The sequence below is a fragment of the Ursus maritimus genome, unplaced genomic scaffold, assembly GCF_017311325.1.
Source record: "Ursus maritimus isolate PB19 unplaced genomic scaffold, ASM1731132v1 scaffold_8, whole genome shotgun sequence".
In the NCBI taxonomy this organism is placed as follows: domain Eukaryota; kingdom Metazoa; phylum Chordata; class Mammalia; order Carnivora; family Ursidae; genus Ursus; species Ursus maritimus.
Genome location: NW_024426996.1, coordinates 81,851,178 through 81,863,582, shown reverse-complemented (window position 1 = coordinate 81,863,582; position 12,405 = coordinate 81,851,178). Strand labels below are relative to the sequence as shown.

Here is a 12,405-nt window from a genome sequence, read left to right as displayed (position 1 = left end):
CGGGGGGGGGGGGGAGGGTGAAAATCACTTAACTGAGAAGTGGATTCACAGACTTGATTCTAGCACTGCTGAACCTGCAACCTCCATTTTTCTTGGGTGTTCCCCCATCAACTCCCTTGGGGGGGGTGTTCAAACAGGCCCTCCGTATCATCTATCGAGAAAAGAGTCATGACCTACCTCAATTTCCCTGCCTCTCCCTCTGCTTTCTTCCTCTGTCTCATCTCCTCTCATCCCCACAGCACGTGGGAGGGGGTCCTTGTGCAGAAAGACGGGGTTCCCTTCCAACAGCCCCCAGAGTTGTGCCCTTTCCTCCATCCCCACAAACACATTCAAGTGGCCCTCTTCTGAAAGCACCCACCCTTGGCAGTGCGTTTCCACCCTCTATGTCTCTCCTGGGGACTCTAGGAGATCCCTGGGAGCACCGGTACCGCCAGAAACCACGGAGTCCTGGACCAACAGAGCTAGCTCCTGAAAATCCACAAGTTGCTTGGTGTGTAGGTGATCGCACAAGTGAGTGAAAAATTTAAAATAGAAAAAAAAAAATCCACAAGTTGATGGGGCGCCTGGGTGGTGCAGTCGTTAAGCGTCTGCCTTTGGCTCAGGGCGTGATCCCGGCGTTCTGGGATCGAGCCCCACATCAGGCTCCTCCGCTGGAAGCCTGCTTCTTCCTCTCCCACTCCCCCTGCTGTGTTCCCTCTCTCGCTGGCTGTCTCTCTCTGTCAAATTAATAAGTAAAATCTTTAAAAAAAAAAACTTAAAAAAAATCCACAAGTTGCACTGAAGGCAGGGAAGTAAGAGACTTGACAAAGAGACGATCTGTCTGCAGCTAATGGGTAGGCAGACTGACATTCCAAACCGCTTACAAACCTATTAAACACAAGTACTCCGATACAAGGTGTGAAAGGGCCCAAATGAGTAGTTGGCAAAAGCGCAGAGGGCCATCCATGGTAGGGACACGGAGGAGCCGCCTTCAGGGAGTGTTGGTTCCAATGCACACACCCCAGTGCAGCACCTCTACCCTTCTGGATATCCCCAGGGAAAAACCACATAAATGAACAAGTGGTAGGGAATCAGTTAAACACATCATGGTATAGCAACTAAAAGATACATTATGCAGCCTTAAAAATGGGGATACAGACTTACTGGAACATGAAAAGAGATCCATGTCCACTTAATAAACTCAGATAACTACCTGGTATACACACACAATGCCATCTCTGTCGTAGAAATCTGTATTCATAGGAAAAAGTCTGGAAGGATGTACGCCCAAGTTAAAGGAGGGCTCATCCCAGAGCAACGCTCACTAAATAGCTACGGAGCTGTGGTCAGCGCTCCACCCAGAGCCCTCAAGCCCTTCCGCTGATTTTTGTGTGTCCCAGCATCTGTGGCTTTTTGGAGGAACGAGCTTGGGCTACTGGAATGTGCTTCAAGAGCCAGAGGTGCGTGGGAATCAGCCTGCCCCAGGCAGTGAACCAGTCCCCCAAAACAGTGAACACAGGCCTGTCTGCATGGTTCTCATCCAAGCTCACCCTTGCCACTAACTCCTGTGGGAGGTTCTAATGTGACTCTGCCCTGGGATGCCAAGTCCACAAGCTCTGCTTTCTTTTCCCCGCAGCCTCCTCCTACCTTCATCTGTCTTAAGAAATGCTCTTCCCAGGTGAAACCATGTCCTCGATCCCTCTGCCCTCTCCTCACTCCAGAACCTTCGATTATTACCTACACGCTGATTCCCCAACGTATTCCTGGCTGTCTTGACTCCCAGACCTGTATACTCAGTGGCCTCCCCAGTCTCTCCACTTGGACAGCTCTCACCAGAACCTCAGTGTCCAATGCGGGCCCCTGAGCCTCACCCCTGGACACAGAAGGAGCTCGTGTGGCATGGCCGATTCTTCTGCTGAGTGTTCAGATCATTCACAGAGAGCTATGCTGATGGACATCAGGACAGTGGTGACCTCTGAGGACGCTACTCTGGGAGCTGGTTTCACAGGGAAATTCACTCTGGAAGAACTCATTGTGCTTTGCATTCACACACTTTTTCTTTTTTATTCTAGAGTGAGAACATCTCGTAAAAAGAACAATACACCTCTGATCACATCACCAGCCAGCTTAAAGCAATGGTTTCCTCCTGGCGGCAGAGACAGGTCACGTCCCCCTGTAGGTATGCTTTGGCCTACGTGGCCACCAGCTCTCCTGCACGCCCCTGAGCTCCACGGGCCTGTCCACACTTCCTTATGCCTTAGGGTCCCTGCCACACACCCCCGGCCTCCCCCCGGCCCACCCCTCACTCGAGGCCACGTGAGGATGCGCCCCCTGGGCCCTGCCCTGGTCTGGTCTTTCCGAGCATCCTCGTCAACCAGGTTTACGCTGCCTTCTGAAAGGGCAGCGAGTGCCGCACCCCCGGGGCTGCGATGACCAGCGCGCCCTGCCGGCCTCCCGCGGTCCCCACGGCCACCGCGCCTCCTGGGGCCGAGATGACCAGCGCACTCCACCGGCCTCCCGCGGTCCCCACGGCCACCCGCCGGCTCTGGTGCTGTCCCCGCACCCAAGGTGGGTGGACGCAGGCCCCACCGGTGGCCCCGCCTGGCCCGCCCGAGGGCCGCGCCCGCCCTCACCTTTCCCCAGGCAGACGTCGCAGTACACGTGGCCGCAGTTGGTCAGGCGGAAGCACGACGTGCGGTGTGGCGGCTGGAAGCAGCGATTACAGAACACCCAGCCGGCCATGCCGGACCCGGGGTCCGCGCTGCCGCCGCAGCCAAGCCCAGGCCCACGCGCGACGCACGCGCAGTCCGGATGCGGCCTCCCGGGGCTTCTGCACCTGCGCAGACACGAGCTGGTCATCCCGCGCCTGCGCACCGGAGAGCAGCGCGGCTCCCGCCGAAACCCGTGCTGGACGGTACCAACCGGGACGGGGGTGGGGTTGGGAATTAGATTCTTCTCCCTCGGGCTGTTCCGGCTGCACGTGCAGAGGAGCAACACGCACACCAGGGCCGGGCCTCCCTCATTCCATCCTTGCAGCCCTCGCGGACTCGTCCGTGGACAGCGTGTCGTCGTCCACCGGCCATGGGCGCGTCGGGAGGCGTAGGCGCAGAGCAGGGTGGTGCCCTCCGCGCCTCCGGAGGCCGAGGTGGGCTGCGCGGGGGTCCTGCAAAGCCGAGGGCGTGGGGCCACGGAGATGGGTGCCGGGAGGCCGTGTGTGCGCCAGTCACCCTCTGTAATGGGGTGGGGGGGGGCAGGGACACGGGGCTGACCCGAGAGGCGGGGGATCTTGGGCAGACCGAGGTGGGGGAGCCCGGAGGACAGAGCAGACCCGGCGGGGCAGGCGGGTGCACCGGACTGGGCCAGGACCGGCCGTGGCGTTGGCCGGGGCCAGCCGTTTGCAGCCCTTGGTAGAGAAGGGGTGGGGGGCGGGCCGCAGCCTCTGTAGCCCTGAGTGAAGGGCTGGACCCGGGGTGGGGGTCCCTGTCTGGGGCACTGGCCGCGTGGAGCTGGGGGAAGGGACTCCTGGTGCTGCTTTTGCCACATCCAGTGAGCTTATCATTATTTCGGAGTGGACAGCTAGAGAAAGATGGACGTGATGTTTCACAGCAGCTCTCCTCGGATGGTGCCCCGCGCCCTCCGTGGCTTGGGGAGTGGAGTTTCCATCCACATGCAGGTGGCCTGCTGAGGCCCAAGCGAGAACACCGGTTCAGAGAAACCCGGCCATTTGCTTGTGTGGAAAAGGGTGCCCTTGTGCGGGGAAGTAGAAAAAGCAGAGGTTCAGGACGGCTACTTCCTAGGGGAGTGCAGTGGTGGGGAAAGGGTGTACTCTCTTTGTCCAGTGTCCTAGCCGAGAATGTCATGTGACCACCGGGCCTTGAAATGGGGCTGGGCCAAACTGACCTGTGCTTTGAGTGTAACACCTGCTTGGGTTTCCAAAACTTCATATCAGAAAAGCAATGTAAACTATCTCAATAACTTTGTACTGTTTCCATGTTAAAATGGTAATATTTTTGATGTTTTGGGTTAAGTATATATTATGGGTTAATTTTAATTAATAATTATGGGTAAATTTTACCCTTCTTAAAGAAACCTTTTTAATGTGGCAACCAGAAAACTTAAAACTTACATATGTAGATTACATTTATATTTCTATGGGACAGTGCTGATTTAAACCAAGTTAGAATAAGAACCAGATGACACGCTTATTCTATCCAGCTCAAAGGCTACATAGTTAAAGTAATATTTTATCAGTGTAATGTTAATTTCAATCTCTGATCATCTTTGAAATCATAAAAGCAGTACATGGTTATGAATGTATTTTGATTTATTAACAGAAACATTATGCAAATTAGCAGGTCGTTGTTTGTCTTAACATTTTAAACGAGTTTCTTAGCTATAAAGAAGTCTTTAAGGTATTTCATTTGGAAAATTCCAATTGAGATAAAGATTAATGTTTGTACAAAAGCCCACCATAAAACGTTGCTATTTGTATCTTCACTGATCATTCGAAAATCTTCTTCACGGTCCTAGGTGGAAGAGAAACAGGCAGGTTTAGTTTTTTTAAAGTATTTATTTATTTATTTTAAAGATTTTATTTACTTGAGCAAGCGAGAGAGCAGAGCGAGTGAGAGAGCACGATTGGGGATGGAAGGGCAGAGAGAGAAGAAGCAGACTCCCCACTGAGCAGGGAGCCCCGATGTGGGGCTCGATCCCAGGACCTTGGGATCATGACCTGAGCCGAAGGCAGATGCTTCACCGACTGAGCCACGCAGGCGCCCCAGTTTCCTGAAGTATTTAATTGTGAATTTGAGGGGAAGGTGCTGTGTGCTTTGAAGATGTTTGATACATCCCAGTTAATACACCAAAGTGCAGTCTGGTCTTCTAAGTCGGGTGTGTTGTTAGCTAAAGACAAGGACTAGGGCCGCCTGGGGGGCTCAGTCGGTTGAGCATCTGCCTTCAGCTCAGGTCATGATCCCAGGGTCCTGGGATAGAGTCCTGCATCGGGCTCCCTGCTCAGTGGGGAGACTGCTTCTCACCCTGCTTGTGCTCTCTCTCTCTGACGAATAAATAAATAAGATCTTAAAAAAAAAGAAAGACAAAGATTAAGAATCAACCTTAAATAAAACGTATTTTTGTATTTTCATGTAAAATATCCGCTATTTGATCTGTTCTCTTGTACATTTTATTTCTCACCATCGAGCCAGTGAACGTCAGCCAACAGTGATAGATCTTCACACGTGGCGTCCTTCCTTTACTTCAAGCTGGCACTGTGCCAAGCACACCTGTCCTCCTCTCATTTTCCAGGTAAGGAAACAAGGCTGGATTTGACCCCATGTCTGACCAGAGTCCACGGGGCACAGTGACCCGGGAAACACACAGTGTCACAAGACTAAAACTGTGATCCAGAAAATGGACGTGCTGGCCTCTTCATACACGTAGGGTGTGACTGGGAGCGCTTATTTATTCTTTCCGTGAGGCCCACACCCTAAAGACAAATGAGCGGCAGTCCCCTTTCCTAGCGGAGCTCACAGGCTGGCAGATAACGAGAAGATAGTGAAAGACTGTTCTTTCCCTTCACGCTGAGTGTCCCCCCGGTGCTAGCTCAGAGAACGACCCAGGAACAACAGTTTGTTCTTTCCGTGGTTTGGGGCTTGTCTCTAGAACTGCATTCCTGGCAGGAAGAGAGAAAATTAGCTGAAGAGGCAAACTGACCCTTTGGTAGTTTTGTTCTTTGACTATTTGCTCAATTTGCTCAATTAGATGTTCCAGCTTAAAGCTAACTTCATTAACTCTGTCCTTCGCTTGAGCAAGGCCTGCATCAAGGTCACGTTGTCCAACTCGAATCTCTAAGTGGATGCGCTGTACGAACAGTAAACAGGAAGAAGCGTTCTTAGGACAGCTGCACTCTGTCCCCCGACTCCTGCCCTGCCCCTCTCCCCTCCCTCCTCAGGAGCGGCCGAGCTTCATCCTCCTCTCTCACTGCCCGTTACCCCAGCCAGACTCCTTCGTAATGATCACGGCCTGACAGGGTACTTAGACCCTCCCAAACATCAGATTTACTATTAGGTAAATGCTTTTGGCACTGAAAGAATTTGATGACTTTTAGGAAAATTTTCTTTACATATGACTAAATTTCTGATCCTAAAGTACAGATTCTCTTCGTCTGCTCTCAAAATAACCAATCACCATCTGCCATATAAGAGTTTTATTTATTGGAATTCCACTGTTAATTTACCCTCCAGCCTTTGCTTGTTTTCAGGCCTGAGTAATCACAGTTCTTTTAACCTTCCCTCACGGTTCTTGTTTTCCAAGGCCTTTAATCAACGCTGTGGCTGTCCTTTGAACCCCTTCCAAGCTCTCCAGCTCCCTCTTTGGTTGCTGCACTGAGATCTGGGCACAGGACTTTAATAAGTTCCCAGCCAGTCCAGGCGTAATGGTTCTGCATACCAGCGTCATGCCTGAATAGTGCTGATGCCCTGTTCGTCAGCAAGGACATGGGAGGCGTGTACTCACCAGCTTACTCCCACCAAACGACACAAGCCTCGTAGAATTAGATTCCAAGCAAATGATGTGTTCGCCTGGTGAATGTGAAGTAAAATAGAACCTTCCTTGTGGGCCATATAACTTGGACAATAACACCTAGGATTGAGGATTTCCATAGTTTAGATCTCCCCTGTTTAGTAAAAAATGTGCAGTTCCTAAAGAAGAAATGGTCAATAAAATGAAAACTATGTATCTTTGTCGGTAAAAACACACACCCACACCCAGAGGAAGCTATCCCTTATTTACTATCAGATTGGCAAAGATTTAAATAGAAGCGTCAGGGACAGTACTGAGAAATACTATCTCTGAACACTGACTTGGGAACGTAAGTTGAACCGCCATTTGGAAAGCAGTTCAGCAATATGTATTAAAAATGAAAGTGTATGTAGCCATAGACTCACTGGTTCTGCCTACGGGCATTTATTCTATGGAAATGCACGAATAGACAGAATTATACGTAAAGTGATATTCATTGTGGTGTTTTTGTAATGGCAAAGTTGCATTCTTGAAATTAGTACCTTTCAGTAGGGGATTGATTAAATTTAGGCAAATCCAAATAAAGGAATGTTATGGGGCAAAAAAAGAGAATATCATACCCATATCTGTTCTGTACTGAAGGTCTCCATGATATCCTGTGTTAGAGCGGTGTGTAAAGGATCCTGTTTTTTTATTTTAAAAAAACCACTTGTAAAAGTACACGTGTGCGTGTGTGTTTCTATAAGCCTGGAAGATTCTGAAGAGCACACACCAAGCTTTTAGTTGGTGTGTTTGTTGGGCAACTTTGATTCTCTGTTTAGCTAATTTCTATACTGTTTGCCATTTTAAAAACAGGTATAGGACTTCTGTCATCAAGGAGTTTGGAAGTTGCCACTCTGTCCTAACAAGTAAAAAGATGAACACAGTGAAAACCAATTCTTTTCTAGATCTGTCAGAGAACTGAGTCCACAGGGTAAACCCCTGCCCGCCAAATTGGAGGGACAAGTAGTGCACAGGTTCACAACTCACCAGAGCAGAAAGTCTGGGCACCAGTACTGGGTTCCTTGCACCTAGCACATGGTGTCCAACTGTCAACAACAACATTTCAAGGAATACTAGATGGGAAAAAAACAGGTGGAAGAGACACAGCGAGCATCCGACCTGGATTCAGACATGGCAGGGATATTGGAATGATCGGACCAGGAGTTTAGAAAAACTGATTACTGTGCTAAGGACTCTAACAGGAGGAGTAGGCAGCATGGGAGGACACATGTAAATATAAGCAGAGAGATGGAAATTGTAAGAAAATTTTAAAATGCTGGAGATGAGAAACACTGTAACAGAAAGGAAGAATGCCTTTGATGGGCTGATTAGACTGGACATGGCTGAGGAAAGAAGCTCCCCGTGTGGGGATATGGCAGTGGCAATTTCTAAAACCAAAAAGCAAAGAGTGAGAAGAAAATGGGACGACGATCCTCAGACTGTGGGACGATTGTTAAAGGTGTCACATCGACACAATGGCAACACCCAAAGGAGAAGAAAGAGGAAGTAATGTAAGAAATACACAGAACGATAATAACAGAGAATTTCCCCCAGTTAGTGTCAGACACCAACCACAGCCAGGAAGCTCAGAGAACACCAAACAGGATGAATGCCAAACCAAAACCAAACCAAACCAAAAAGAGACCGTACACCTAGGCATAGCATATCTAAACTGCAGATGTCAACAATGAAAACACCTGGAAAGAAGCTGGGGGGGACACCTTAGCCATAGGGGAGCAGAGGTAAGAATTACACCTGACTTCCCTTCAGAAACCATGCAGGCAAGAGAGAAGAAACCCACCAAATTCTGTATCCTGCAAAATTCTCCTTCAAAAGTGGAGGAGAGCTAAAGATTTTCTCAGACGAACTGAGGGACTCTGTCGCGGATAGACCTAGCTTGCGAACTGTTAGTTTCTTCAGAGAGAAGGATAATGATACGGGTCAGAAAGTCAGATCTCCATAAAGAAAGGAAGAGCATCGGAGAAGGAGTAAGTGAAGGTAAAGTAAGAACTTACTTTTCTTAATCTGATAGGTAATCGTTTGTTCACATAACAGCAACAATGTATCTGATCATAGTTTACGTCTAAGTGACCTGGACGACATCACGACAGAGACGGACAGGGTGGAGGAATTGGGAGTGCTGGGTCATTCTAAGTGCTTGCACTCCCTGTCTAAGTGACCTGGATGACATCACGACAGAGACAGACAGGATGGAGGAATTGGGAGTGCTGGGTCATTCTAAGTGCTTGCACTCCCTGTGAAGAGGACCTGTTACTTGAAAGTGCACTTGGGTTAGTTGCAAATACACATTGCAAACTCTAGGGCAACTGTTTTTTAAAAAGCTAGAATAGAATTGATAGAAAGGAGATAAAATGGAATCACCTAAAATAATTAGAATCACAAAAGATAAAAAAGTGGAAGACAAAGATAGGAGCAAAGAACAAGGGCAGCGAATGGGAAATGGGAACAAATGTGTGGGTGTTCACCCAGTGATATCGCTAATCACTTTGCCTGTGACCCTGAACCTGCCGGATCTCGCCGGATCTCGGATCTCAGAAGCTATGCAGGGTCAGGCCTCTGAGTACTTGGGTGGGAGAGCCATAATCACTTTGAATGTCAGTGGTCCACTTGTACCAAGTAAGAGATTGTCAGAGTGGATCAAGAAACAAACTGTGTGTTGTCTACAAGAAACGCACTTTAAATATAAGGACACATGTAGATTAAAAATTCGGGGGTGGAGAACGACGTGTACGCTAACTTTAACCTTACAAAAAAAGCCGGAGTGCTCGTATTAACCTGCGACAGAGTAGACTTCAGATCAAGGAAGATTATCAGGGATAATTACATGATGGAGCATTACATAAACACAAGGAGGTCAATTATCCAAGAAGACAAAACAATCCTCGATGGGTAAGCACCTAACCACCGAGTAAAACGTATGAGGCAAAAACTGACAGGACTGCAGGAGGAGGAGGAGACCCTGAGGCGCCTCGCTCAGGAGCGGGCAGATCCAGCAGCAGGTCAGGAAGAACCTGGTAGAACTCAGGAGCACGTCAGTCAGCTGCACCTGCCGCAGAGCACAGCCTGTGTCAGCAACAGCAGGGTGCACACATTCTCAGGCTCACCCAGAGCACTCACCGAGACGGGCCACGTTCTGGCCACGAAACACACCATGGCACATTCAAAACAGCAGAAACCATCAACTACTTCAATAAAATAATGTAACAGAAACCACACGACAGTCTGCTCTCCGAACACAATGGAGTTAAGGCAGAAGTCAGTAACAAACAGCTTCGTCAATAACAAAGTTCCCAAAATATGTCGTGATTAAGCACATTTCTAAATAACACATGGGTCGAGGAAGAAATCCTAAGAGAAATTTAAACACATTTTGAACGAGGAGAAAATTGTGGGCGGACAGTGAGGCGGGCGGCACCGGGGCCTGTCTTCCCACTAGGCCACGTGACACCTTAGAATCTGTCCGATGGAACTACCGTGGAACTCTGGCGTCTACGGGAGGCTTGTAACTTCCAGGGGAAGCCGTACGGGGTAAACTGTGGTCAGTTTTGGTCAGTGTCAGCTCTGAGCACAGTAGCCGCTACCCGTCCTCATCCCTACCCCAGCCACGGGGCAGGCCACTGTGCACGGGTTGCTGGACAGCCTGCACTCCCGCAGCGTGTGGAAGCCAGGGCGGGCAAAAAGGACCCTGTCCTCCAAATATCAACGATCTTCATAGCTTCATAGCATACAAGGGACCCTCAGTACGGATATCAGCAGACTTGGGGCGCCTGGGGGGCTCCGTCAGTTAAGCATCTGACTCTTGATCTCATCTCAGGTCTTGATCTCACTGTCATGAGTTCAAGCCCCGTGTTGGGCTCCATGCTGGGCATGGAGCCTACTTAAAAAAAAAAAAAAAATAACAGCAGACTTTTGATGAGAACCTTGGGAGGCCAGAGGGCAGGGGGTTGATACACTCAAAGTGCTAAAAGAAAAAAAGGCCAAAAAGCACATGAAAAGATGCTCATCATCACTACTCATGAGGGAAATAACCGGATACAAAACGCCTGTGTTTGTATAGTACGTGTATGTTGTTACTGTCTGCCCCGCCTTCCCTACCAGCCACGTCACCCCGGGGGCTGTCAATCACGCGCCATAGGAATGGACAGATGGTCGAGGTGGGCACCTTGGAGTACTCCATGCCCCAGACACACCGACCCAAGTAGAAACTGTCAGAGGCCGTGGCGGTGCCGATAAGGACCTTAAAAGGGATCTCGTAAGAAACTTTGAAACTAGGGCTGTTTCTTGTTCTTCAAAATGGGAGAGCTTTCTTGAAAATCAGGCCTATGGGGTGAGAATTTTGTCTCTCCTCAGTCAAGAAGAGGGTTGGGTGTGTATTAAGCCCGTGATCAGTATTTGTTGGATGCTGAATGAATTAAAATATTTCCCTCCCTTGTACAAGGGGGTATTGTTCCAGGCAATTATATTTTTGAAGAACAAACCTTCTCTATCTTAAAAATAGTGACTGGGATGTTCTGTGATGGTTTTTAGTTCAACTAAAATTTGGATTCAGGGGCGCCTGGGTGGCTCAGTCGTTAATGTCTGCCTTCAGCTCAGGTCATGATCCATTGACATCCATTGTACAGATGAGAAAACTGAGGATTGGAGAGTCAACTCCCTGCTGAAGACTCAGTCTACACTTTAACTTGGCTCTGACTCCAACATTCACGTTGTCTCCACTGGACCCTGGTGCCTCTTCTACCCCTGCTGACCCCCGAGCGAGCAGCAGGTCTGAGAGACCAAACAGACCCAGAGGCTGCCAGGGAGGAAGGGGAGCCAGCCAACCTGGCCCGCATGCTTAGGTGAGGCCGTGGCCCCGCAAGACCAGCAAGTCTCAGGATGTGAGTGGGAGGCCTATTACTCTTATTGTTTTAAAATATTTTATGTTAAGTTCTCCACTCTTGAGCTAGACGGCAGGCGCCCTCCACATCTCTGTGTTGTTCCTTTATTCAGGACTAGACACATTAAAAATTGTCAATTCTGGTTAATGAGTGTGATGCAGAGGTTTTTCTTAAAGTTTGTGGGGATACATGACATATGAATTTTCAGCAAATGAAAAATTGCAGTAACAACACATAAAAGAATGTTTTACCTCATCGTTGTAAGTTGTAACAGTCACAAACATTCCCAAGCCAGGAGCAGATTCAAGGAAATCCTGTCTGCGTATGTCCCATTGCTGTATCTTGAAACTCCCTGTTTCAAAAACATAAGACATTTATTATAAAGTAAGTATAGGAAATAGTTGCATATGATCACTGATAAATGACTTTATTTAATTCAAATTATCCAAATCACAAACTGCTTTAGCCTGGGATGAGGTCATGTAGCTGAGTGGGAAGACCCCGGGATAAAGAGGAAGGCGTGGGCTCTTGCTCCCATGGGACTGCCCCACTCTGGACCCCGCTCCCTCGGAAAATGGGGACAATATGTGTCCCTCCTCAGCCTCAGAGTTTCGAGGACTCCTGAAAAAATGAGAAGCCTGTGAAAGCTTTCTATCTAGAGTGTAAACTTCGTGTGGGTGGGACTTCCCCACGTCCCCAGCACTGTCTTTGGTTTCTTCTCCGGTAGCTCACCCAGCACCCTTCCTTCCCGAGGCAAGGTGTGTCCTGTCGAGTGCTTCCTATCCCCCGGCCTCGCCCTCAGAGGCTCCTGCTGAGGTCTGCGTGCCTGAAAGAGCCTCCCACTTCTCCCTTTCAGTATATGGGAGCGTCCTATGGCTTAACTTGCCCCTTGAGCCCTTGCAAGGTTCCATGGTAATGAAAAAATTTCATGTTTACTGAAAGTCATTGAAAAAGAGCTCACAGGACC

General features: G+C 49.0%; 2 protein-coding genes across 2 annotated transcripts in view; both read right to left on the bottom strand.

Annotated features, from left to right (window-relative positions):
* Positions 1-221, bottom strand: part of RNF212 (ring finger protein 212) — a 41,438-nt gene extending 41,217 nt beyond the window's left edge. Inside the window, exon 1 of the mRNA XM_040624933.1 lies at positions 178-221. Within this exon, the coding sequence (XP_040480867.1) occupies positions 178-221 (44 nt within the window). The remainder of the gene's footprint in view (positions 1-177) is intronic.
* Positions 222-4,355: 4,134 nt separating this feature from the next.
* Positions 4,356-12,042, bottom strand: LOC103676449 (transmembrane emp24 domain-containing protein 11). The gene is made up of 4 exons (XM_008705635.2): positions 11,690-12,042; positions 6,493-6,618; positions 5,692-5,838; positions 4,356-4,505 (listed from the first exon to the last, which is right to left on the bottom strand). The coding sequence occupies exons 1-4, from the start codon at positions 11,810-11,812 to the stop codon at positions 4,356-4,358; spliced, it is 546 nt and encodes a 181-aa protein (XP_008703857.1). The 5' UTR covers positions 11,813-12,042.
* Between the last annotated feature and the right edge of the window lie 363 nt (positions 12,043-12,405).